We start from the raw sequence: 26,221 nt of genomic DNA on the forward strand, positions 1-26,221 counted from the left end.
TCGTTTGGAAACCGAGTGTGTTTTTGTGTCATGAGAGTTGACCTAAATTCGTCTCGTATTTTTTTCGCCCTTGATACACTACATTGGTTTGGTTATATCATTTTAATGTTTTAACAATTTTTTTCGATATTTAATACAATTGTGTTATAAATGGCGACCACTAACCAGATAAAATTTCAGTTTGTTACAATTGTTATTTCTTGAGTTATCGTTCGAAAACGTTGTTTTCATTCCATAAAAGTTGACTCCAATTCGGGTTGCGTTTTTCGCGCATACAACCCTACGTGCTTTGGGTTATATTATTTTTGACATTCGACTCATTTCTCCCGATATTCCACAGAAACGTGTAGCATATCACATAAAGGCAATACACGACATTTCGATTCAATTGAACAACTACTTCTTGAGTTATCGTCCGGAAAACGAGTGTGTTTGTTTTTGTTTCCATCTATAAGTTGACTTTAATTCGTATTTTGAATTTTCTTTCAAAAGAGGGCGCGCTTCACAAATAGTGGTCCCCACTTTAAGAATTTTTATCAACAGGGAGTAGGCCGGTTTTCAGCAGGCTTTAACTTAATCATGAGCAGTTTTTTTTTCTATACGCCAATCAGAGCGTGAATTTATCAGCCCTTCCCAGCGTCCTGTTTGCAGGGTACGAGCGAAAAAAATTATGTTCCTAAGAACAAAATACTCCTTTAAGTTTTGACATATTTGAGAAACAAAATTTAATTCATTGCTTTACTGGTTTTTAAAACTTGTTTATTTCTTTACTGCAACTTCTCATCCACCCCATATGCCACCCCGAAACTGAAATATTTTGGACTTCAACATTCCAGCCATCCCGGTTAAGTCGATCCGCAATGCAGATGGGGCGGGGCGGGGAGGGATGTACCATCCCCGACTGACCATCTCATCTTAAATTATTTACAATGGGGAAAACATTCCCAAATTTCTTTAAGTTCCCTGAATTGCCAACATTTCAATTCACTGTTTCAGGCATTTGGTCTTTTATGCCGGTTGACTCAACGCCCCCGACCCCTCCCTCATGAACAATCTTGGATTTAACACCCCGAGCCCGCCCACCCTCCTACCCGCCTTTGGAAAATCATTTTTGCACTATTTGGATTGACGATGCAGTGGATTTGAAACGAGGCGTCTACGCTGTTTTGCATTTCTCTTGCATTAAGCCGATAACGGATTATCGCGACTGCGCAGTAGGTGCTCTCCGTATAGTCGGAGCCTCGAACAATGGCTGTACTCTAAAGCATACTTGGCACTGGGTACCATGCAGTCTTCTTACGTCTTTTCAACCTCGTTCTCAGAGTAAGTATCCGTACCGTTATTAGATATATCTTTTAACTGCTGTGCCCTCCAGCCCTGAGATGGATGAAAATATATGACACGATGACATCATCAGTTAAAAATATCTGTATCGAGTTGGCGACGAGCGGGTGAACTCTGAAAATGATTGCAGAAATTTCCTTATTTCACGCGAAATTTTGTACAAATCTCTCATGTTTCCAACGAGAATTCTTCGAAAACGCTGGGTGCTGGCGGTGATATTTCTGTTTTCGTTGTGTTACTTCTTGAACAGCACATTTAATCAGGTAGGCCCTAACTAACATTCCATCTTGTTCAGATCAGACATTCATTTTTTTAAACATGTTAAGACATATTTTCCATGTTTTCTTTTCAATATGATTCACTGGCCAGTTGGGGGGGGGGGGGGGGGGGAGAAGAGTTCCATACTGTGCCACCAGCCCACCAATCAACTTCTCAAGTAATATGTTATGAGTATGACCAGTGAAAAGTACCAAAAGTTGTAAATCCTTAAAATACTTTAACTTTTTCTGTCATGGACATGGCCCATCATGCCCATACTGCCTAGCTTGAGTAACTCCAGCTCTAATCATGCTAATGCGATAGGCATTAAGCTGGAGTTACTCAAGCTACATACTGCCATAGACTTAGTGCAGGAGGTCTGAGTGGTGGCCCAGTATGGAATTCTTTCCCACGGGGCCGGGGGTGTCCATGTGTATATCATTGTCACTGTGTATCTTAAAATGAAATTAAAGATTCAAATAAAAAGATAGCCCCATAAATGTGGCCTATTTACTGGACTGCCTCCGTAAACATAGGCCACACATCCACATGTACAAAAATCGTGTCGACGGAGCCAAATTTTGATTTTCACATTTAGGCTTAGTTTGTAGGTTTTTTTTGCTTTAGAAGCATACTCACCCTCTTTATAGGCTAATCAGAAAGTGCTGCCTTTTTCAGATGTATATTTTTCGTGAAATTTCCAGATTCATTTTTACACGTTTGCGTATCAAAATTTCAACATGAAATTTCACAAAAATTAGACATCTGAAAAAGGCAGCACTTTCTGATTAGCCTGTAAAGAGGGTGAGTATGCTTCTAAAGCAAAAAAACCCTACAAACTAAGCCTAAATGTGAAAATCAAAATTTGGCTCCGTCGACACGATTTTTGTACATGTGGATGTGTGGCCTATGTTTGGAGGCAGTCCAGTAAATAGGCCACATTTATGGGGCTAATAAAAAGATTGAACATCTTCAACATATGTTCAAAGAATGATCATGATGTGAAATGTGATGTTGCTTGTTGGATTCTTGGAAACATTAATTGATGTGTTTTGGACGATGGCAATTGGCATGGAGCAAGGATTAGATAATAGATATTTGGACATATATATTTTGCTGGGTAAACATTTTGCTTGCTTGTGGCTGCCATCACACATGACGATTGGCTACCATTTCCACACATCTCTTGATCTCCTGCCTCCAAGCTGTTCTGTCCAGAGTGAGACGCATGGCTTGTACAGAGCTCATTCCTGTCCATTCTTTGATGTTGACAAACCATTGTTTCTTTTGACGACCCCTCTTTCGTGTTCCCTCTGCCATTCCTTCTATGAGATTGAGAGTCAATAAACTTCCGCTGCCTCTGATGATATGACTATATAGAAAATGTGTAGAAATAGAGAATACATGTAGTTACCAGATGTTTGTTTGACACAGTTGATAGATGCAGTAGGTGCATTGAACTGGTTCTTTCATGTGCCTGTCTATTTTCTTGCACATGTTGTATTGCATATTTTCACAATCTTTTATGTCTTAAGTTTTGGACTTGTCCCTGTATCGCTCGTACACAGTTCTGAGAGTTCCAAATTTTCGGACTTACTCATAACCAGGAATATGGCTTTGTGTTGTGTAAGAACGCAATATAATTATATCCAATTTTTTTTCCCATTGTTGACAGGAAGTTCCTATCGGCGTAATCAGTGACCGGTACGGGGACCTTCCCCACACGACCCTGCAATTACAGCTGAGGGGACGTGGTGAGGTCGCCGCACAGAGTAACTCCTCCACTTGTAAGAACTCTCGGCAGGGACACAGTCTGGTTGTGGATAACAGAGGTACAACACTGTACATGTGTTAATAATAAAACTAAACTCTCCAAGATCCTTCAAAATCCACCAGGAGGGTTTAATACAAGGATCAGGTCGACTCCATCACAAGTCCCTAACAAGTCCATCACAAGTCCTCCAGTCCAAGTTCAGCTCCGAAGCTACATGTATTGAAATGAGCTTTGACAAAGGCATTCCTTTGTTATTGTTCATCCACTGTTACTTGTGACTGGATTTGTGACTGGACTCGCGAATGCGCTAGCCCATAGAATGGACTTGTCAATGGACTTGTGACTGGACTTGTGATTTTACTTGTGACTGGACTTGTGATGGACTTGACTACATCCCTGGATGGTTAAGAGGATTTTGCCAGATTTAGGACGGTCGAGCCCAAAAAAGCATTACTTTACGTTGTGCTTTTTGCCTCTTTGAACGTCTGAAGACTAAGAACGTGCCACTGGTCTCTAGTGTTGGGTTTTTGAGGATTCATGAAGGGTTTACAGTTAGGCTTGGCCTCGGTTGCTATGCCCTTCTCGGGTGTTCAAAACGTCATATCCCACATCACAGCAGTCATCAATTGTTTTGTTATGCCTATGTCTTGGACTGTTTGGATTTTCATGTAAAATTCACGAAAACAAACAGCACTAAACACAACAATCATGACAATCGAACGTCAACTCACATACATGTCGCATGCTCGAAACAGCTGATCATCTGCTAGTTCGCTGCTCCCATTCATGTGTGAAAAGAAGGGGGGGGGGAGATGGACAAATATTTTTGGTCAGCTTTGGAGAATTACCACCCTTGGTTAATTGCCTGATGAGACCACTGATCCTGATAAGATTGAGTTGAGGTGGAGTTTGAATCTGCCGCTCCTCCTCAGCTTTTGAGATTGATAGAATTACAAAACTAGTTTGCGTTGAAATATTTCCTAAATTTTCCTGTCGTGTTCATCAATGCAGGTTTTGTGTGCCCAAGGGAAGCTGTGCTGGTCAACTCCTGCTGCGACCCAGAGAACCCGCAGTCGCTGCGCTACACCTGCGAAGGCTGCCGAAGCAGCACCAACTGCTGCTCCGTCTACGAGAACTGCGTGTCTTGCTGCATGCACCCAGAGAAGGTAGGACAACCCTGAATAGAAAGAGAACTAAGGTTTGGGAATTCTGTATTAATTGATGGTGTCTTGGGTGATTTTGTCTACCCCTGTGCCCAGGTGGACAGATTTTTCAAGAAACATTGTTGTAGCCGAGTCTAGTGGTGTGCATTTACGGGTTATACGGGAACCGGGTACACTATTGAAGTAAAGCACGGGTACCGGGCAACCCGTAAAAGACGGTATTATCAAATATTAAGACAAAATAAAAACTGCATTCTGGTAAAATTTTCTCTATTTTCAGGAACTCTAGTCCTTAACAAAACTTGGCAGTGTGAATATTTGCGGTGTATGAAGGTCTTTACAGCTTTATGGTGTAAACTGCAACTTTTGCAAGCATCGTCTGTCATTTTCCTAAATATTACTTCTATTTTGCAGGAGGCGATAGTGCAAGGAGTTTTAGGCAAAGCCAGTAACACCTTGAAGCTGTTATTCCGAGCGGTGAACACACATTACGACTTTTGCCTCACCAAGTGTCGCACATCATCCGAGGTAGGTTTGGGTTGACGTAATCGCATGTATGCAATCCTGTTTTGGACTAAATGGCTTTTGGGCTTTGTTTTAAAGCAACTCCGGGCCCCTTTGAACCATTAAATGGTTACTGGAAAGCAACAGTTGTTTCAGGCTGCAGTTTTTGACCACAGGCTCTGAGGCAGTTTGGTCTTGAGATTTTGGACCTGGTAGATCTTGCTACACTGAGCAGGCTAGTCATTTAGACATGTTACATGGTTTTGCATTTCTAGTAAATGAACCATTTCTGTTAACTTACTGATCTGTGTGTTTCTTTTGTTTTTTGTTCTTGTCCAGAGCGTGCAGCACGAAAACACTTACAGGGATCCAGTAGCCAAACACTGCTTTGGAGAGAGCCCTCCAGATCTCAAACCGTCCAGTTAATCCACCCAACTCGCGTCAGTCCCCCCCCCCCCCTTTCAATTCCTCTTCTGGAAGTACACCCTACCATCAAATTTGTGGAACATTCCAGATCTCGTAAGACAGTCCAACGGAAGCAGTCAAAAGTCCTCTGTGGATCGTGTGCCAATGTAAATGATACTACAGTACTACCAGTAACTACTTAAGTAAAGCAACTACAGTATTTAAAGCCAGCAACAGCTCAGAAGACGCTGCTTGTTAACACTCTGGATGAATTTCCACACACTGATGAATTGAGGTGGTAAAATCACTAATGCGATATCAGCTTAACTTCAGATGAACAGAGTGGCAGAACATTTGAAACAAGAAAACGTTAGGCACCATCACGAATGACGTTATCTTCAGCATCAAACACATCTGCATCTGAGTTTCAACACGGCACTTCATTATCAAGCAAGGACATGCCATGTGGACAGACCCTGCCAAAACAGGGAACCTGAAAGTCCTTCTTTATTTTACTACGAACAAGGAATTGAAATTTAAACTGTATTAACATGTGATGCCCCTGCTTGGAAGTTGGATGTCATCCATGGATATGTGCAATAGACGATAAAAGAGACGACGACTTGATGGTCTTGACCTTCAGAACTTTTTAAGTCTTGAACTTAATACCGCTCTGTAGTTGATAGTTTATTGAACGTGGTTTTAAGAATTGTATGTGTACGTTCTAAAGTTGGACATGGTGACCAATATCGGTACACACTTATTTTGAAAGCCAGTACATGTACGCACAGATCAAAGTGTGCTGCTTATGTTGTGATCAAGACGGAAAACTGTTGCGACAAAAATGGGAAGCAAAGCTGGACCGATTCAGCCCCTAGAGGGCATGCTTTCGGAGCAGAGCAGGTACCGTCCATTCAACCTGTACTGGTTGGACTCCGCATTGCACGAGACACTATTACCTGGGTCGCCATGGGAACAGGTCAGTCATGTGACCTAACCTGTCTGTGTGCACTAACGGTCATTTTGTTCTTTCATGCAATTTTCATCTCATCTGTAGTGTTTTCTTTTCTCCACTTGGAGCCTACTCTATAATATGAATCGTATTTTACACTTCCGTACATGTTTGTGTGGAACACCTCAGGTTTTGGCTGTAAGAATGTGGCAGTACATGTATGTATTTTGAAAAACAGCTGCTGCAGTGCTTCCGCTAAAACACATGTTTCATGAGGATATTATCTTCAAGCAAACTTGACTCCTCGAACAAGAAGGGTCGATCCATCGCAACAACATTGTGATATACCACATCACACGGTCCATATCGTACTCGGCTTATTGCCCCATTCCAAGGTGTGAGCAACATTCCAGCTGCATGCACTAAACCTCAAAAAGTAAAAGGTTCGTGTAAAGTGTGCTACAGTTAGTTCCAACTTTACTGTGCGTCCAGTTTGTTTGAAGATATATTCGCTCTCGCGCTTGCGCTTGTGCAGCACTGAAAAAGGTAGTGCGCCTGTGTCTCACATACCACTTGGCCTCATGGTATGTAGGACACAGATGCACTACATGATTCTGTGTTGAACCGCGTTCGCGGTTTAACTTATATGTATTCACTTGTGCAGACTATGTTTATCAGTTTCTTAGTGTATTTCTTTAAGATTGCGGTCAAATCGATCAAGAGTTTTTCAAAAGTCAATGTTATTAAAAAGTGAACACTGATAAAAAGGAACAAATAGCTTGTCTTCTGACTTGCATTTGAAACCAAATACTATTTTTTGATTGATTTAGTCTTTTGATTGACTTTTGATTAACTTTTGTTTGACTTGACTATGTGTCTGTTTTGCTGCATGTTTTCATCTTCAAAAAAGGTATTTATTCCAGCAAATCAACAGAGATTTGTCTATTTTTGAAACTTCTCTGTGAATAATCGTGCTGGATAAAAATGGTTACAAATGTCATAGATTAAATTGGAGTTCTCAATTTGGCATATTACAGAGCGGGACTTGATTGGGAATAATTTTTTTCCAAACACAAAGCCTGAAGATATTGAAATACGACTGGTTTCAGTTTTTCCCCTAGATTGCAGGGAAACAAATGTTTACAAATGACAACAGTGCCAAAATATTCTGTACTTAAAAAACATACATGTTCACACAGCAAGTTCAAGGGCGGATCCAGATCCAAAATTTTTTTTTGGGGGGGGGGAGGGGCCAGGAGGGCTCGATTATTATTTTTTTTCAAAACGGGGAAGGTGTTTTTTTCAATTTTTCCGATAAAAACGTTTTTAAAAGTAGATAGCATTAACTAGTTTATAGTGTAGTCCACCCAGCAAATGTACAGTATTTGCCAAGGATATCCCATTCCCTTACTATAGACATGAAATGAGTGCAAAACATCCAGTAATCGATGTAAAAACAAATTGGTCACATGATAGCACACCTTTGTCAGCTTTCTTAGATGTACATGTAGTGGCCACACATTCTGAATAAAATGAACTATTTTTCTTGTAGATTCTTTGTGCGGTTTCCTCTCATTCTTCTGTGAACTCTCATTCTTTCTCTTAAATGTTTTACATGCTTAAAATTGCATTCCCCATGCTCTTCAACAAAATTGACTTTTGCTTGAAAAATGTGTTTGGTTGTTTTTTGTTTCCTTTCTTGAAAATGGTAATTTGAAAACAGGGAGGCGAGTGGGGAGTTTTTTGGGGAATTTGTGGCATAATGATCATGGACATGAAACATTTATATAACAACATGAAGGGACTTGGTCAAGACTTCATTCCTAGGGCCCTACATTATTGACACAAGGACAAAAATCTACGGATAGATCTTTCTTAAATTGTGTTGTAGGGTCATCCAGTTGATGATATGGTATCGATGAAAATTACATAGGAAACGCATTGTGCAACCCAGCTTTTCATGCTCATCCTTCAGAATTGAGATCATGTAGATGAATATGTCAATCACAAAAAATAAGTTATGGGCTCCGTGTGCGAAAAAGAGGGGGTGCTTTTTACCACTTTAGAGATCCCAGTAGACGGGACACATTGTGTGCATGTAGGTTGCGAAGTATGCACCACTGATTTTAATCAGAATGTGCACAAAGCCACAGCATCTTTGTGTGAGCTCTACGCGTCGTCGGTGAATGTCCCTCCCAGTTGCCTCCCCCAACTTTGCCTTTCTTATCATTGATGGGTTATTTGTGCATTGAGCCCATACCTGTGTTGCTTATTCAATGGCTAGTCGCTTGACTTGAGATTGGATGACTTTTGATTGACTTTCCATTACTACTCTGTCATCGTTACAACTTTAAACCTAAACCTTTGCAAATAATTGGAGAATGAACCACAGATTTTGTGGACGACAGACTCCACATAGCTTAAGACGTACAAGACCATTTCCACAGTTCCATACATGTGTGTACTCCGCAGGTGCACGCTCATATCTGTGCAGAGCTAGCCAGGAGTCTACGGTCAGATCTCGGAAACCTGGAGGAGGAGAGGAAACAGATGATCCTTCATCTACTTGGGCCGGAGTTTGTCAAACGATACATGCCTGGCGTGCAGCACAGGCCTGATGTATTGGTAGGTATTTGTCACGTTGGTTTGCCTACGCAGCATAACTTAGCCAGCTTTTGTGTGACGGGTAGGTCTTGTAAAATGACTTGTTTTTAGCTGATGGTAATAAAGTGTCTCCAATTCACCGTTCACATGGATACACTCAATCTGATAACAAGGATTCTCTAACATATTACTTTTCCATTCTTGTTTTTTGGCTGGGGCATAGAGTATCATAATCTGTACGAGCTGAACTTGGTTCAATACAGGTTATGGGAGAGGGTAAATAATGTCAATAATGGTACCTTTGATATTTGGAATGAATAAGTATAATTTATTATAAAACATCTGAATAAATCCCCGTCATCTGACTGGTGGATTGTTGATCACCTGTCATTGAATTATTCGTCTCAACGCACGGTGCGTCTGTACTGCAAATATAGAAGTTCTATTCCATGGGTTCATTACTGCCGCTAGTGACATGGAACAGGGATACGACATGCAAGAATCGCTGTTTGTTCTCCTAACTGAAGATGAAATATTGAACCTCGTAGGTGATGCTGACGCTGCGAACACAAAGAAGCAAGTGATATATGCTGCCAAACAATTAGACCAATTTGAATATGATAGTTCTGAGCTTATCGAGAACAGTTTTTAACTTGATTAAATTGGATATTGAAAATGAACCATCAGTTTTTGTCATCTGAGAAAAAAGAGTAGGATATTGATGTAATTACCAGTCTGAAAGTCAAGCAATCAGATGACGAGGATTTATTCAGTACAATGGAGAGAATAATTTCACTTTGTGAATGGAAAGAATATTTTCAGTCGGCTTTGTCTCGTGGAATGGAACATTTCATCTGTCACCTCATGAAATTATTCTTACCATTGCACTCGCAATCATTCATTATTTGTATACCGTTGGTCCACTGATTTTCTATCTACTTGAATGGCAACTCTCTGTGATCCTGTTTCAAAATTCTAATTTGGCCTTATTAAAAAATGTTTGTAGGATCCGTCAGTCCTTGGAGTCGAACTAAAGAAGCAGTTGCAACGAACCACTCAACTGCTCCTCAGAGACAAACTTGACAGCATTGTCAGGGAGCTTGGCTACGCCCCTGCGTCAAGCAATGCCTCGACACCGGTCACCGACAGACAGCATAGCGAAGATGGGCATGGGGACCAGGGAGTATCGGACATACAGGCGGTGATCGACCATGCGCGGGGGATCTTTGAGACAGGTTTGGAGAGGAACCTGGTGATACAAGAGGTGATAGAGAAACAAGAGCCACAGGATGTCGAAGGTTCGTTTTACACAAAGTAACGAACTCAATTACAGATCAGGTCACGTGATCAGGGGATGAACATTAAGGGAATCTGCACCTTGTTTGACCAAGGGTTACCGTGTTCAGTGGAGTATCCAAAGGGGGGCAGGGGGGCACCTTGCCCCCCCCCCCCGACAGATTTTTTGACAAACATTTTTTTCAGCAATTATTTCAATAAATGGTTAGAGAGTTCTGACAGCAATCTCAGAAAAGAAATCCCGCTCAAAAACCATTATTAACAATGCGCCATGAAAATGGACATATTATTTGTAGTATGCATAATAATGGTTTGTTTTGAGGAACGCCCCCATTTGGAAGATGGGTACCCCCCCCCCCCCCTGTTGTTAAGTGATTTATTTATTCTTTCATTTGTGACAGAGAATTTCAAATGATCTTCTATTTTGTTATTTTTACAAAAAGATTTGCCCAGAAGCGGTGTCAATCTCTCCGGCAGAACCAGTGATCACCTCGGCAGGTCCCTCATCACTATCCTCCAACGAGACCCGAGTCGACTCGACAGCATATGCCAGCGTCTGTCAGGGAAGCAACTACCTGCGACATTGAGGAGCTACCTGTGGGCGGAGATTCTACTGCAGCTGGTGGAGGATGGCGGGAGCGGAAGAGAAAAGTAAGCAGTGTGGTAGGCTGAGTCCATCACAAGTAACAAGTCATCACAAGTCAAACATGGTCAAGTCATCAGGTCCCAAGTCAAGTCCCAAGCCATTTAATTGCCTTTGTCAGGGTTCATCCTCTGTTACTTATGACTGGACTCATGAACGAACTTGAAAAAAAATTATTTCTAGTTCTCAATTGATTCTTTTTCACTAGCACTTGCGAGAAACTTCTACATAGGCGTAGCCAGGGAGGGGGGGGGGGATGGTGTTAAGGCGGGTATTAACCCCCCCAATATTTTGTAAAGACTGCCTTTTTTCAACGGGGTAACCCCCCCCCCCCCAAAAAAAATAATTTGTACAGAGTGCCCTTTTTTTACAAAGTGCCCTTTTCTTTCTGAACAAGTGCCCAAAAAAGAAGTGGTGGCCTTTTTTGTGGCATCTGCCATTTTGAGTGCCTTTTTCAGAATTTCGCACATGTATCGCCCTGAAAAGCACCATATATTGGCCCTTTGTGTGCATAATTGTCGGTTTTGATCAGCGCCCCATCGACAGATGGTACCAGTCACAATAAAACTTTCATTGTTCGATTTGTGAAATTCACTGTACTTTTGCCTTTGTTTGAATATGAATCATCAAAATGAAAATCACTCTGGGATGTGGAAAATGTGTTGGTTGTTCTAAGCCCAATGTAAATACATAGCTAGAATTCAGACGGTAGTTGAGCAATGTGATTTCTTTTTCTCGCACAGGCCAACAGAAAAATCTATCAGGAAGAGGTTTGCAAAGGCCGTGTCAAAGGGCAAGGTGGACATGAAGATTACCAAGGCAACAGAGTGTCCAATAGGAGGGCTCATAGAAACAGCTGTCAAAGAGGTAAAAGAAAGTTTGTCATGTACAATAGACCCCGCCCAGTTGACGCTTTGACCAATCACAGCTGTTATTAATGTCTGATGTGCATGGCCAAAAGTCTGACAAGCGGGCCTGTATGTACCGAAAATACAGTGGGCGGGGCTTAATTAATGGGTCTATTGGTGAAAGGGGGGGGGGTGGTTGGTTTGAACGCCCAAAATTGTGTTTACTATGCTGTTATACAACTGTTATGTTTTTAGGTTTTATGCTGTTCTAAAGAGGAAATGGGAAAACTCAGCAGTGACAAGTGGTCAGCAGTCATGCAGTTCCAAATGTTTAATATATGAAATCCAAACATTAGCACACAAGTAATGATTGCAAATTGAGTGGGGGGAGCTAATTGTCCAATAATCACAGTAGAAGCTGAATCGCGAAGGATGCAGGCTGCAGCTACAACTTGGTCGGGCAGGCTGAAGGCATGCAGAGGCACATTAGTTGCCATACGACTCACGTTTGACCACAGAGCACAGCCAGAGATAGAATGGCACGAGAGAGAATCAACAGACAACACACATATGACTCAAGTGGGGAATCGAACCCGGGACACAGCGGTGAAAGACAAATGCTTTATGTGCTGCCATGCGCCACCCATGCCTTGGAGATACCTGGCCTTTATTTTGACAAACTAAAACACTTATTTCTTACTACTCATTGGATTTACAAGTTCTCTTAAGTTTAGTTTGTCATAATTTTTTTGATTTAACTTTTGCCAGAAATTTGACGCCACTCCATGCATGCAGGCCCAGAGACTTGACAAGTTCCACACGCAGGCCAGGGAAGCGCTGAATATCCTGTATACGTACAACCGGAGCTACGAACCATTCCTGATTTCCTGGCTGTTCCCTTTGCAATTGGCATTCCAGGAACACCAAAGGAAAGGTGATTAATTGCATCCATGAAAAAATATAATATGTAATGAAACTGTTATAAATGTACATCTCTCTCCTACTTTTCTTACTTTTTCATTTTTTTTTAACCTTGCTCCTCCTTTTCCTACTTTTTTGTTGAATCCATACTTTTTCTGTCTTTTTTCTACATTTTTTTGTCCCACAACTCCGAAAACCGAAATCTCATTAAATATTTTTCATAACAGTGTTACACACTGTCATAAGTCACACAATGAAGGGCTTAGGCGCATGTGTACTGCAACAGTACTTCAGCTGTTCTTCCAAGAGCTTATTTGAGGATGGAGCACAAGTTTTGTGAGTAGAAAACATGCCAAATGAGGCTTATGATGCTGTGGACATGCGTGAGTATCGACAAAAACTACTGCTGAAAGCCCGCAAAAGTCTTACTTTCATCCTGATTTTGTCCTCAAAAGTCCTGCTTTTGTCCTTTTATTTTTTTTATTATTTTGATCCTACTGTTCTCCTACTTTTTCACCTGGGTCCGCTTGAAAGCCTGCATTGTGTGCAATGTCATACAAAATATCAAAGCTGTTTACTTGATGAGATTTCTCAAAATTGCTGCCGTACTGCTGGTTTTTTTTTTGTAGAGGAGCACCCCTATGAATTGGCGCTGTACCTAGATCTCCTGCTCACCTATGCCTTTCCAAAATGGCCGGAGATATTTGCAGTTGCTGAACAGGCAATGGCTCGGCTAAAGATGGCTGACACGGAGTTGTACGACCACCTACAGGAATGTGCCATCACCAATGTTAAAGTTAACCCTCAGGTGAGAATAAAATGAAACTGTTTATGTATTCATTTCATTTTGAATTTTTCTTCTTTAAGAATCTGTGAAATCAAAATTAATCCATATGCTGATCAAGTAAGGTATTAAACAAAAATTTGGCAGTTTTAAAATCAATCAAAGACAATACATTCAAGTATTTGTTGCAACAAAATATTGATAAAAATACTTGCATGTCTACATGAAAAAGAAACTCTTGGAAAGTCATGAGCAGAATACACTGGCCCGTCGGCAAGGGGGGGGGGGGGGGGGGCATGGTGGGGCCGGGCCCCGCCTTGGTGAACAATTGCTCCCCCCCCCACGGCAAAAGCCATACATGTGTATTTGTGTATTTTTTATGGTAGTGGGCCCCCCTAGTTGGTATTATATAACCGACATACAGATCCTTGTCAGTTGATTGGTGGAACTCACATCACATTACATTCGTTATTGCTCCCATTCACGCCGGGGCTCAAAATGTTCCATTCGCCCATGGGGAATGGGAAATACTATTGAACAGTTAGGATCATTCTTGTTCCATGACGCGGTATTTGTGTGCAAATGCTTGCTAGTGTGCGCGTTCAGCGTTGCGTGTAGCGCGTATTGTTCCAAAGAGCCAGTGCTACAGGGGTGGTTTGGAAGAGAGAAATACATTTTCCACCAATTTTGTATTGAAATAAAAGTTCAAATATATATCAAATGACAAGGATCTATTTGTCAGTTATATAAAACAACTATTGAGTGGCTCAGCGTGGAATGGGAGGAATATTATCACTTGGTAAAATCTGGACTTTTCCAGTTCACTCGGCTTCTCCTCGTGAAATCGAAAAGTCCAGATTTTACCTTGCGATAATTTTCTCCTATTCCACGCTGAGCCACTCAATATTTGTATACTGCGGCCCCCCACCCTCGTGGTCAGGGCTGGCGACAGGCCTGAGCATACAATTGATTTCTGTTTCAATTAAGATATATATTGTAAGTAAGTAGTAGTGAGGTCTATCACAGGCCAATGTGGCCCATCAGGCCCGCGTTTGTCTCCAGTTTCAGTGGCGTGAAATGACTGAGAACATTTCTATTCCCCCTGGATGGTATGCTAGTCCATCACAGGTTACTCCCCAGCTAATGCTGGTACCCATTTGTACTCCTGAGCGGATCAGGGTGAAGTGGCTTGCCCAAGGACAAAACATATGGCTAGCAGTTGGATTCAAACCCCAGACCCTCTGATCCTGAGTCACGAACCCTAACCACTAGGCCTTCCTCCCTCCTCTAGATACACTGTATTCACATGAATTTATTCAGAAAACATAAAACAATCAAACAACAGTCATCAAAATACAATAAGCTTAGATAATCAGTTTGATTTTTTTTAAACTTCAGAATTTTTCATGTTCTCCCGACTGAAGTGTTTATTCAAACTTTCAAAATTTGAATATTTATAGTTTGAATATTTCTGTGTTTTTTTTCGCAAGGATTTTTTGGTGCATCTTATACGTGCAGAGAAGAAGAAAGCAGCTGCTTTAAGTTGGAGCACCAGCACTGATGATCCCACGAACTCCTCAACCGGCTCTATGCCCAAGGAATTGTTGGCAAACCCACTCATATTCCTACGCAAGTGGGTCGGGGAGGTAAAATAAGCATTGCTAATGTTGCTAGCATTGTGACTTTTGGGTGTCAACAAAACACCCCTCTAGCTATTCAATGGTAAGGCCCTCTGGTAAACAACTCCTTATATGGAGATTGGCGCGCGCGTACTGCGTGATGTCGCGCAGAACACAGATATACCAGTGTAGTGTGAATTTAGGACTAAGAAATACTGACTCACTGGTAGTATTGTGCATGCCTTCATGAGGATTGTGAAGGTTCAACCAATAAAACGGTGCTTGCACCGGATTTCATAGGAGTCCAAATGGCATTTGACACTGAAAAAGTGTTTAAGACCAGCCAGCCATGTCTTGATCATCCGTTTAAAACCGGCCACGTGATGGGCTCTCGACCAATAGGAGTGGGTAAACTGTCTTAGGTATTTATGAATTGTGATTATGGCATTGTGAGGACTTTGGATGTATTCAACTACAACACTAGTACTGGAAATCATTGTGAAAGGTGTCCACTCTACTAATTGAAATTTTGTTTGCCTAATGTTTAGAGTTTCATTTGGTTGCTCCATCTTAATAACCAGAAATAAGCTGGAATTGTGTTATGAAATGACTCACGACGCATTACTAGTTATTTTTGTAATCAGTTTTGATGCCATCACCGATTTGTCTGCAGGGTTTTGTGGGAGTGCTGAACAGCCCTGCTGTGATGTACATATGGGACCAGTGCTTCATTGAGCGTTGGGACCGGCAGGTTCTAGAAGACGCCTGCCTGGCATTGCTGCTGCTGCTGAAAGAGAAATTCATGAAAGCGATAGACTACCACCAGATGAGACAGGTGAACCTTGAACCTTGTTTAAACGGTGGGGTGCCGTGGCCTAGTAGTCTGGAGCATTGAACTCGTGGGTTGCGCATAATTTGGCAGGTCATGGGTTCGATTCCAGCCTGGGTTTGCGGTACGTGTGCCCTTGGGCAAGGCACTTTGACACTCATTGCTTCTCTCCCACCGAGGAGTAAATGGGTACCTGTGAGGTCAGAGATGGTTATTGTGGTTGATTTAGCTGCTTTGCGCCCAAATGGCTGCATCGAGCTGTATACTCCCCAGGGAGCTGAGATGGTATTTGGAATGTTTCATTGGCCCAGTGATCAGGGGCAATAAGCGCATTGATCTTAGTTTAAAAAGCACTTTATAAGTACGAATTTTTGTTATTTTTATTATCATTAATTCAGATTTGTCTCCATTAGCTTTACATGTAAATGACTGTCCCTTCATTTTTGGACATGGAATGTCAGAACAAGTTAAAACTTAAAAAAAATTAAAAACTTTGTATCAATCAAAACAAATGTTTAATAATAACTGGTATTTTAATTAGGTCTTTGAATGTGTTCACATTGCCCTCGATATTATGACTTGAAAACCCTAGTAATCCTGCATATGTTGTGACTTCTTTGTTTCAAATGTCCATATTTGTTTTATAAAATACATATGATTTGCTGAAATTTTCCCAGGTGTTTCTTAACGAGCCGTCAAAGATATTGACCCTTGACATGGTGAGATCCTATCAGCATATCCGAGAGGGGCAACCACCAAGTGCTGTGCCCAACTTCAACAGGAAGAACGTACTGTAAGTTTCATGTTTTACAACGTTTTAGAGATTTACATCAAACTTTTTAATATCAATTTTATACATTTCAGTTTTGCTTTCTAGTTTTCTGTTAGCTCTTGTAAAAGTAAGTCAATAGGTCAACTCAAACTGACACTCACTAGAGACGGAAAGTCAATGTATTGCCTTGAATGACAGCACATTGTTGTAGAGTAACGGCAATTTTGGGGTATTTTAGAGTATTAAAGGAGGTTTAATGTCTAAGACAGAACCTATTAACCACGATTTCTAATTAATGATTCAGAGAAATTATCCAAAACTCAGTTCCGATGTACAGCCCCACCGTGTATTCAAACCCACAACCTCTTGTTTACAACTCAACTTGTTTACAACCTCTTGTTTACAACTCCACATATTTTGTATACATTTAACTCTGATTGTCTTTTTTTTATCTGGAAAATAAAGTGAATTGAATTGAACTGAATTGAATTGAATTGAATTGAACTCAACCACTGAGCTTGCCAGGGTCAGCTGGCATGTTGCTCAGTGTTCATTATCATCAGTACGTAGATGGTAGATTTTGACAGACTCAACTGCAGCCACTACCAGATCCTGATCAGGGGTGACTGTGATGTCACGTAGATTGCTGTGTCCCTTGATGGCTCGTCCAATGAACATTCCGTCGGGACCGAAATGCAGGATCTCACCCAGCGATGGCCAGTCGCCGCACACGGCAACGTAGATGCTGCCCTCATTGTCGCAGCACACACCCATTGGGCCCCAGTCAGGCATGTCGTTGCTGATGTCTACCGAGAATATGATTCCGCCGTTGTAGTCCATCGACAGCAGCTTCTTCTTCCCCCAGTTGGTGTAGATCAGCCTCTTCCTGCTGATGGTCAGGTATGAGTTGATCATCGGGGCCGGCAGCATCTTGATGAAGGATCCCTTGGGGTCGTGTAGATGTATCAACTCGGTGTCCGCGTAACCCACCGCTATCAAATTAGTGCTTTTGTCCACTGCAAGGCATGTTGGCTGTCTATCTGGACCTCCGCCCGGGGTGAACTGATCGAGGAGCTGATAATTCCGATTGAAGACCTTGACTTTCGGACCGTCCAGGACAACGATCTGGTCATCGGCATTGACTGCAACGTTCCTGGGATCAGTGAGACCTTTGATTTCCAGTCCTTTTGGATTGACGCAGAGTTTAGATTCACCCTCCGGAGAGGGAGTGCATGTTATCAGCTGTTTGTGATTGATGTCTGCAACAAGAATCTTGCCGCTAGAGAATGCCGAGACGTACCAGGCAACGGTGAATTCAGAATAATCTGGCTGGAATGTCCACAATTCCTTCTTCAAGTGCCACTTGTTCTCTTCCTCGTGCGATTCCTCACCTACCACCTTTCCTTTCAGTTCAGTTTCTTCCAGCACCAATCTTCCGAGTGACCCCTCGTCCCCATCTTCAAACTCCATGATGGACAGATGGGTGGGCACTTTCTCTGGCTGCTTGGATATCAGCTCTCTCATGTTATCCAACAGCTTCTGCTGGAGTTTCAGAATCTCGTAGCAACTAGCTTGAGCCACTATGTTGTCCACTTGTTTCTGCTTCCGTTCTGTGCTGATCACCTCTTTGGTGTACGCAGCCTTTGCGGACTTTATTATCCCGACTCTTTCGAAGTACGTTTGCTTCAGCTCGTTCAGGATCTTTTCCTCCTCTGCTCGAATCCTAGCGACCTCCCTGTCAGCCTTTTTGGTGATCCTTTTCTTGGTGTTGAAACACGTGATGTTCAAATCCAATAAGGACCTGCGCATTTCATCCGCAGCCGTGGCAAACGCTGCTTGGCATTTCTCAGCCCTCGCCACCATTTCTGCAACAATTTGCTTGCATTTGTCAGAAGCTTCCGGTAGACCTTTCAGCGAGTGGGCGTGACCACTGTGATCGGTAACAGAGCAGCGCCTGCACAGTAGCTGATTGCAGGTGTCACAGTAGACTTCGAGTTTCTGATCTAGGTGCTTACTACAGTTTGGAATGTGCTCCCTCAGTTTGCTCTTGTAGGCAATCTCTCCTGATTCAAACTGAGCCAGTGAGTAGATGTTATGAGCCGTGGCGGCCAAGCTTTCGTGTGTTTCCCGGCACTCCTGACAGAGAAATTGATCACAGTCCATGCATCTTGACATGGCTGGACTCTTCCCATCACAGGCTTGACATCTGATCCTTGACCCTTGACCTTCTAGGAGCTGTTCCTTCATTGTTACCTCCTCCACCAGGGCACTTAGTGTTAAGTAATCTAGCAGATCAGCAACATCTCCTACTTTGGTTTTGTGACTGCAAACTGGACACGTCAGCGTTGGATTTTCTACACCTTGCCTGACCCTGAGATCTTTGAGGCATCCAAGGCAAAAACTATGCAAGCAGTCAAGAATCTTGGGCTCCTGTAAGTGTTTGGAGCAGATTGGGCAGTCCAGTTGATGCTCACTCATCATCTTATCTACATCTGGAGCATTCACGTATGCAGCCATATTTAATCTTCACATATGCCGGAAGAGATATTGCAAAACCTGCAAGGTAGAAAGGAAACAATGAGGCAACTGCGATGCTGAAAAATCACACAAATTGTTGCTTGTGTGGTTTATCGGTACTGATATTTTGAACTTTAATTGAGTCCTTGTACATGTATATACCTCTTGAGATATTGATTTCGTTGAAATCCTGATTTGGCACAAATTTTAGGAATCGGATAGTTTTCGTAAATTGTGTGTGTGAAACAGCAGTTTTAACGTTAGAGAACATTAATCAACTTATTATACTCAGACTCAAATGATAATCACATTTAAGAGGCAGTTTTGTTAGTTAAACCCACAGCCCTAGGTTTGGCCAATATATCCCAGTATCCCGACAAGAAACTGACTCGTCTCATTGGTTAAAAGTTCATAGCGCCTAATTTACATGTTGACCAGCGACCTTTCTCAAGTTTGCATAATTAAGCCGTATTTGGAAATCACGTGGCCTGACCTAAGAAAGTTCAGTGACCGACAGACAAACCAGAAATAAAATTATTAAGAAATTAAATTATTTAAACTGGCGTTGGTGCTTGTGACAGCTGTAAGGCCAAAAAAAAAGTCTCCGGTTTCTGGTATGCGTGCGCGTCGCCACAGCCATGCGCGTCGGCAAAATGAAAAGTTTTTTTTTCAATGAAAGATGATGTCTCAAAACTGCCAAACTCACTGGTTTGACTGGAATCCTGCTGCTGCACAATTTTAACGTGTTTTTAGATGGGGTTATGATCGAGAATAAGCTTTATGTGGCCTCTCTGGACTCCCATATATTTGCACAAAGTTTAGTCGGGCACCATTTGCAGTCATCAGCCGACATTTAAAGCAAAAAAAAACACGTAAAAAAACCAAAAAAACCACGTCGCCGCACCACTTTTTGGCCAAGCTCCATACCAGAAACCGGAGACTTTTTTTTTTGGCCTAAGATGTATTTTACTTATAGGTGTACATTGTACATTTTTAAAATCAGTTATTATATTAGAAATACAATTATTTAAACCAAGTTTGTAGCCATTTTTTTAATCAATAAACATACATGGAAGGCAATGCGCAGTGGTTTAATTTGGGTAGATAATTGCATTAATCTACCCTTATCTCGCTAATTTATGATAACGTTTAAAAAAAAAGTGTTCATGTGGCATGAAAAGAAAAAAACTTCATGTGGCATATCAGCAATACTACTGTACATACATTACTTTGATATTTTTGTACTGACCGCCTTCATTTAAAGGGAATATACAACATTTGCAAACATCGAAAAACAAACTACCAAGTTTTTACGAAATACCTTACTAGGATGTTGGTAAATGACAGTCTAAAGCATTCTGTAAAATTATGGCACCTGGTGTGAAGTCATTTTCAAGAAAATGGCATTTTTGTATACATTTCCAACGGTGGTAGGCCGACCATCGTTGGAAAAACCTAACTATTTTTCAACTAGTGCTCCAAATTTACAATTTTTTTTCAGTCAAAATGTTGTTTGCTATTGGTTACATGTTCATGAACGGGTGCAGGCCAGCTAGACTTACCTTACAATTTTCTGGCATCTATAAATTGATCCATTTTATATTTACTGGAGTCAGGGAATCAGACTACTTGAGCATTTTTTTTTTCTTGGTTTTTCCAGCATTTTCAAAGACAAAACTTCCAACATGTCAGTGTAACAATATTTGATCTATTATATTAACCCCTCAAATAGTTCATTTCTGAAAATTACAGCAAAAGCCAATGATGTACATTCCCTTTAACGTTCACTAGTTGCAACTACACTTACCTTTTAATATTAGGAGCTTTAAGTTCTCCTCGAATGGTCTAATCTGACTCAAATTTTGTCACAGTCTGTGATCAGAGTTTAGTTTGCGTGCTCTGACGTGACAAAACAAGATGTAGATTGCAGTACTGATCATTCCGTGGTCAAATTAAATGTGAGGTTTATGTCTCACAGAATCTGCTTTTCAGGTTATGAGGACAGAACACATGCAATGGTTGTCGGAGTTTACATCAGCTCATAATAAATGAGTTGAAAGTCCGTTGCGTGCAAGCAGGCCAACTAGCAACACTACTATGTGTACATCAATGAAGTGTACTTGGACTTGGAACAGTTGATATTGCGTGCGGAAATGGGTGGGGAAAGATAAAAGCTGAATGAAATGTTTCGTGCGGAAGTAAATGTTTACTGTTCCTGCAAATCAGGTCTGCATATTTGCAATCTGATATGACTCATTTTTGATAACAAGCATTTTGGATGTAGCTATAGAATTAATCTCCCTTCCCGCCAAAAATTATACAAATATAATATATAGTTCCCTTCAGTATAGAGCCAAATTTTGCTTACTCATCTGCTAAAAGTTTGAAAGGTTGCAAAAGTCGGGAAGAGTATAAAGTATAGAGTATAGAGCCAAATTTTGCTTACTCATCTGCTAAAAATTTGAAAAGGTTGCAAAAAGTTGGGAAGAGTATAAGCTCAAGGTCATACTAAATACCGTTTTATCATTGTGACACTTTCAAAAGCTACCATATTCATACTTAAATATCATTATTTGAAGGTGTTTGTAGTCTATAACTTTGATGTCTCCAAAGCAAATCAAAATCATTCCACTCGGCTTCACCTCATTGAACGGAACAATTTCCATCTGTCACCTCATGAAATTATTCTTACAATTGCGCTCATAAACATTCATTATTTGTGTACTAATCCAAACTAAGTAATCCTCAGTGTGAAATTTGTCAGGAATTTTCCTGATTTCAGGAGTTTTGTGAAATCCCTTTGAAATGTAGAATTATTTGTGAGATTTTACCATAAAGGTCTCTGAAAAAGTTTGGGGAGTGTGGCCTAGTGGTTAGGGTTTGATGACTCATGATCAGAGGGTCGGGGGTTCGAATCCAGCTGCTGGTCATATGTTGTGTCCTTGGGCAAGCCACTTCACCCCCACTTGCCTCTCTCCACCCAGGAGTATAAAGGGGTACCAGCATTAGCTGGAGACTAACCTGTGATGGACTAGCATCTTGTCCAGAGGGAATAGAAATAGTTGTTTCTTGCTACTGAGATCGGAGATAAACACCGGCCTGATGGGCCACATTGGCTCGTGACAGACTTACTTATTTTTCTCTGAAAGGTTTATGTAGAACAGAAGAAGTAAGCCTAGGCTAATACAAACATATGCCGTTGAGCCAATGTTGCTGTGGGGACTTCAGCATGCAACCCTCAAAACCTCTGCCGATTACTTACGGATTTTTCACTTTCCCAATCTCACCCTGTACCCTAATAGGAACATAAACCATAAAGTTTAAAATACCACATGTTAGTGTTGTTGAAAAAAACAACAACACCCAAGTGGTTATAATTAAGGGATACAATTATAGCATGGACATTAAAAACAATATCTATTTTCATTATTCTGTACAGAAGACCAGAAAAGCCTGAAACAGCTTCACCCCAGGCCACTCCAGAACCTGCAGCTGTAGTCACCCCATCCCCTGTTCCTACCTCCATGGTTCAACAGACCCCAGAGCCAGTAGACACAGCCCCCAGTACACCCAAGGAATTGGAACCACAGTTGGAGAGGGTTCAGCTCTGCAGGGCTGGCCTGAGGAATGTCAGACTCAAACTGATGTGGAACCTCACCAAAAGCCAGGTAGACAAGCTGGTCACAAGTAACAGGATGACCAACTGGGCAATGGACCGATCCAGTAAGCACCGCCCCATGGTGTTCTGACCAATCACAGCCGTGATTTATGTCCGACGTGCGTGCACTTAAGTCCGACATGCGTGCACGCGCGTATGATGCGCGCGGAAGGAAAATGCAGCGTGGCATTGGAGAGGAGCACGTGTTAATTTGCCCACGTGCGCACTGGGCGGAGCTTACTGGATCGGTCCATTGCAGCATTTTGAGCGGAAGTGTAATGCCCGTGACACAGCGAATGAACCATGATATCTAATTAACGATTCAGAGAAATGATCCCAAACTCCTAGTCTGTAATCTCCTTGACCAATACTAGATGATGTGTGCATAAGATTTGAAAAATACATTTTTAGGTTTCATTCACTGGGCTCTTAAAAGCTCTGTCACAGATATTACACAACATTGGAATTGCCAATCTACAAAGAAGTGCCTTTATCAGCGATCAGTAGTCTCATCAAACCTAAAGGATGCTATCCCCCCCCCCCCCCCCCCCCCCCACTGACTGGAAAATTGAGAATTTCCTCCATGTTGAAAAAATGGTTCACCACTCTTGAAAACTAGGTGCTACATGGACAAAATAATCATGTTAACTTCCCCGACTCTCACGGAAAAGTTTCCTCAAAACCAAATTTGGTCCAAATCCACCATGTTCAATTGTTCCCACCTCGAATGAAAAACCAGGCCCGTAACCGGTTTTAATTTAACCAGGCATTTAAATCTGCTCTACCACACTATTTTTCCCATTCAATAATACCGTAAAAAACATGAATATAAAAAGACAAAAAAATTTACTCCATGTTCAAGACAATTGTAAAACGTGTGGTTTGTCTCAGGTATTTATGAATGTAAGATTATGTTTGGTTCCACCAGCTTCACACTGACAATTGCAAACTTCTGCTTAATCCATATATTTTACTTAATATTTGTAGCTCGCCGACTTCCAAATGGAGAAACTGCTGATCACTGTTTTCTTATCCATCGGGGATGAGACTCTGCAAGTCAAGCAGATCAAGGATTCTGTGATCATCTCATCCTTTGCTAAAGAGAATGGGAGTCAGGACATGGAGACAACTTCAGAGCAATCCTCCAAAGAAAACTTTGGGGTAAGAAAGATTCTGTTGAATTAGTTTGGAGTAAACTAACAGTTGGGTTTTAAACATGCGCGGCTCCTCTGATAACTTTACTAGAGATTTCACGATGGAGCTATGTATTCTGATTGCGTTTTCTCCAAATTAAAATTTTTTGAAGATGGAGCTGAGAATGCAGGCCAACTCCAGTCAAACAGAATGAGAACCTTAAACTTCGTCCCTGGTTGACTTGATTTCTACTTTTCTCAAAAAGTCTTTCAAACAATTCTAGAAATTGTGTAGACAAATGTTACATTTATGGATTTACCAAAGGTTCAATCTGGGCCAAGTTTGCGCAAGGACTATAGTTGAACAATGGTTAACTAACGTTTGCCCGAACTCTGTCTAGTCGACGGTGGTTGACTACGCTAGTCGACTACTTGGAACCAGCCTACTGGGGTTGGTTGCTTCGCTGGTAACCAATAGCCGCGCGCATTCATAACGCTAGTAGAGAGCCAGGATCCAGAAGTTTTGCGATTTTGACCAGCGTTTGACTAGAGACATTCGCACGTTGCTATCAGTGCGCAGGCGTAAGGTACGTCACAAATCAACCACTAGTCGACTAATGGTCCTTGCCCGAACTTGGCCTAGGTATGGTTGCTGGAGGTCAAAGAAAAAAAATTGGCAATGTCTTTTAGCATTGCATCTTTCAGGTTCAGTCTTTGTAAACTGATTTTTCCTTGAATGTGATTAAATAAGTTTCCTTTTCTTTACTTGTTTTTCTTTTCATTATACTAGTCCAAACATCAGTTGTCAGTGCCAGACATAATGTTTTCTGCAAAGGAAATAGAGTTGTTTAAATACGACAAGGAACTTGTACCACAAGTGGTTTTGAGAATTCAGTATAAAACCACAACAGAAGAAGCAGGTAATGCATTAAACTCATTCCAAAGAAAACTTTTCAAAGTCTTCCAAAACTTTGTTTTTCTTAATTACTGTGAAGTTCTTAGTTTTACCGATACATCATTGAAGGGAATGTCTCTGAACGACAAATAGTTCTGTGAACACACTTATCTTAAGAAGAAGATGAATTGCTGAATACATGTGTACCATTTGTCTGTGTTTTGAAGCAGTATTATCTGCAGATTTGAGGCTTTCATCGGATGCTGCCATTTTGGATTACATCTTGTAATGGTTGCAATAACTAAGCGTATGCTTTTATAAGATGGAATTTTTGCGTCGGGGTGATAAATCAACTTATAATAGTATAATAATTTCCATCTTATAATAGTTTATGCGGTACCCGCTGCTATGTACATCAGATTCGAACCAGCCAACCGATCCCGTTAGCTCTGTGGTCGAGTGGTAAGACATCTGCACTAGAAAGCAGGAGGTCGTGGGTTCGAGTCCCACCCGAGTGATTTTTTTCCAACTTTCACTCGGGAGGTAACACACTGAGTATACAGTGTTTAAACGTCGGTGAAGGGCAAAACCTATAATTTGATTTAAGTGTATGCGTACGCGTACATGCTGCGAAACAGTGGATTGGTTGATAAGAGATACAGAGAGCTAAACCTGTGTGCACATGTATTCGGATGCGAAACCTCTCTGATAAGACTCACAAGGTAACTTTATTTTGTAACAGCTGACGAGGGTGAGCAAGACGCTAACACTTCAGTGGGATGGGCTTTGATTCCTGTTTACGAAAAGAAAACTACTCCCTCCACCCCTAATGGCAACCAAGATGAAACAGCCGATGAGGTGTCAACATGGTCACCTGATGCAGGTGATCGGACTGTACCACTGTACTTTGGGGATGTTCCAGAGGATGTGACGGCTGAAGGGGCAATGAAGGAATTTGCTGAAGAAGGTTGGCAAATATTGTATAAATTTCTGTTTTCTTTTGTTTTCCATATTTGATACATTCTACAAATGAAAACTCAATAGTATTGTTGCGGTTAACCACCTTTGACTTGTGTAGGTACGAATACAAAGTCTGCCTTAAAGTCCTTACATTTTGGTAAAGACAGTTCCCTGTGTCCGAATCAAATTTTCTAAGGTGTATATTTCACTTTTGTTACGGAAAATCTTTATCGTTGCTTTCTTTCTAACTTTTCAAAACATTACAGAAAATCAGTCTCTTCAAAGTGTCAAAGATCAAGTCTTGAAAATTATTCAGAAGTTATAGAGATAAAAATGTAACCC

General features: G+C 41.4%; 3 protein-coding genes across 3 annotated transcripts in view; 2 read left to right on the plus strand and 1 right to left on the minus strand.

Moving 5' to 3' along the window:
* Positions 1-1,402: 1,402 nt before the first annotated feature.
* On the plus strand, positions 1,403-5,928 carry LOC119730321 (SREBP regulating gene protein-like). Its single transcript, XM_038203158.1, has 5 exons — positions 1,403-1,607; positions 3,278-3,434; positions 4,388-4,542; positions 4,954-5,067; positions 5,383-5,928. Exons 1-5 carry the CDS (start codon positions 1,515-1,517, stop codon positions 5,467-5,469), a joined length of 606 nt encoding a protein of 201 aa, XP_038059086.1. The 5' UTR covers positions 1,403-1,514; the 3' UTR covers positions 5,470-5,928.
* Positions 5,929-5,987: 59 nt separating this feature from the next.
* LOC119730318 overlaps positions 5,988-26,221 on the plus strand; it is a 29,205-nt gene continuing 8,971 nt past the window's right edge. The window contains exons 1-14 of the mRNA XM_038203156.1: positions 5,988-6,427; positions 8,873-9,025; positions 10,011-10,302; positions 10,744-10,951; positions 11,687-11,810; positions 12,560-12,725; positions 13,342-13,520; positions 14,987-15,142; positions 15,789-15,950; positions 16,622-16,737; positions 22,673-22,901; positions 23,879-24,052; positions 24,815-24,944; positions 25,662-25,886. Of these exons, the coding sequence (XP_038059084.1) occupies positions 6,293-6,427; positions 8,873-9,025; positions 10,011-10,302; positions 10,744-10,951; positions 11,687-11,810; positions 12,560-12,725; positions 13,342-13,520; positions 14,987-15,142; positions 15,789-15,950; positions 16,622-16,737; positions 22,673-22,901; positions 23,879-24,052; positions 24,815-24,944; positions 25,662-25,886 (2,449 nt within the window). The 5' untranslated portion in view covers positions 5,988-6,292. The remainder of the gene's footprint in view (positions 6,428-8,872; positions 9,026-10,010; positions 10,303-10,743; positions 10,952-11,686; positions 11,811-12,559; positions 12,726-13,341; positions 13,521-14,986; positions 15,143-15,788; positions 15,951-16,621; positions 16,738-22,672; positions 22,902-23,878; positions 24,053-24,814; positions 24,945-25,661; positions 25,887-26,221) is intronic.
* LOC119730320 (E3 ubiquitin-protein ligase TRIM56-like) lies at positions 16,924-19,268 on the minus strand. Its single transcript, XM_038203157.1, has one exon. The coding sequence runs from the start codon at positions 19,231-19,233 to the stop codon at positions 17,260-17,262; it is 1,974 nt and encodes a 657-aa protein (XP_038059085.1). The 5' UTR covers positions 19,234-19,268; the 3' UTR covers positions 16,924-17,259.

The sequence above is a fragment of the Patiria miniata genome, unplaced genomic scaffold, assembly GCF_015706575.1.
Source record: "Patiria miniata isolate m_02_andy unplaced genomic scaffold, ASM1570657v1 HiC_scaffold_22, whole genome shotgun sequence".
NCBI lineage: Eukaryota > Metazoa > Echinodermata > Asteroidea > Valvatida > Asterinidae > Patiria > Patiria miniata.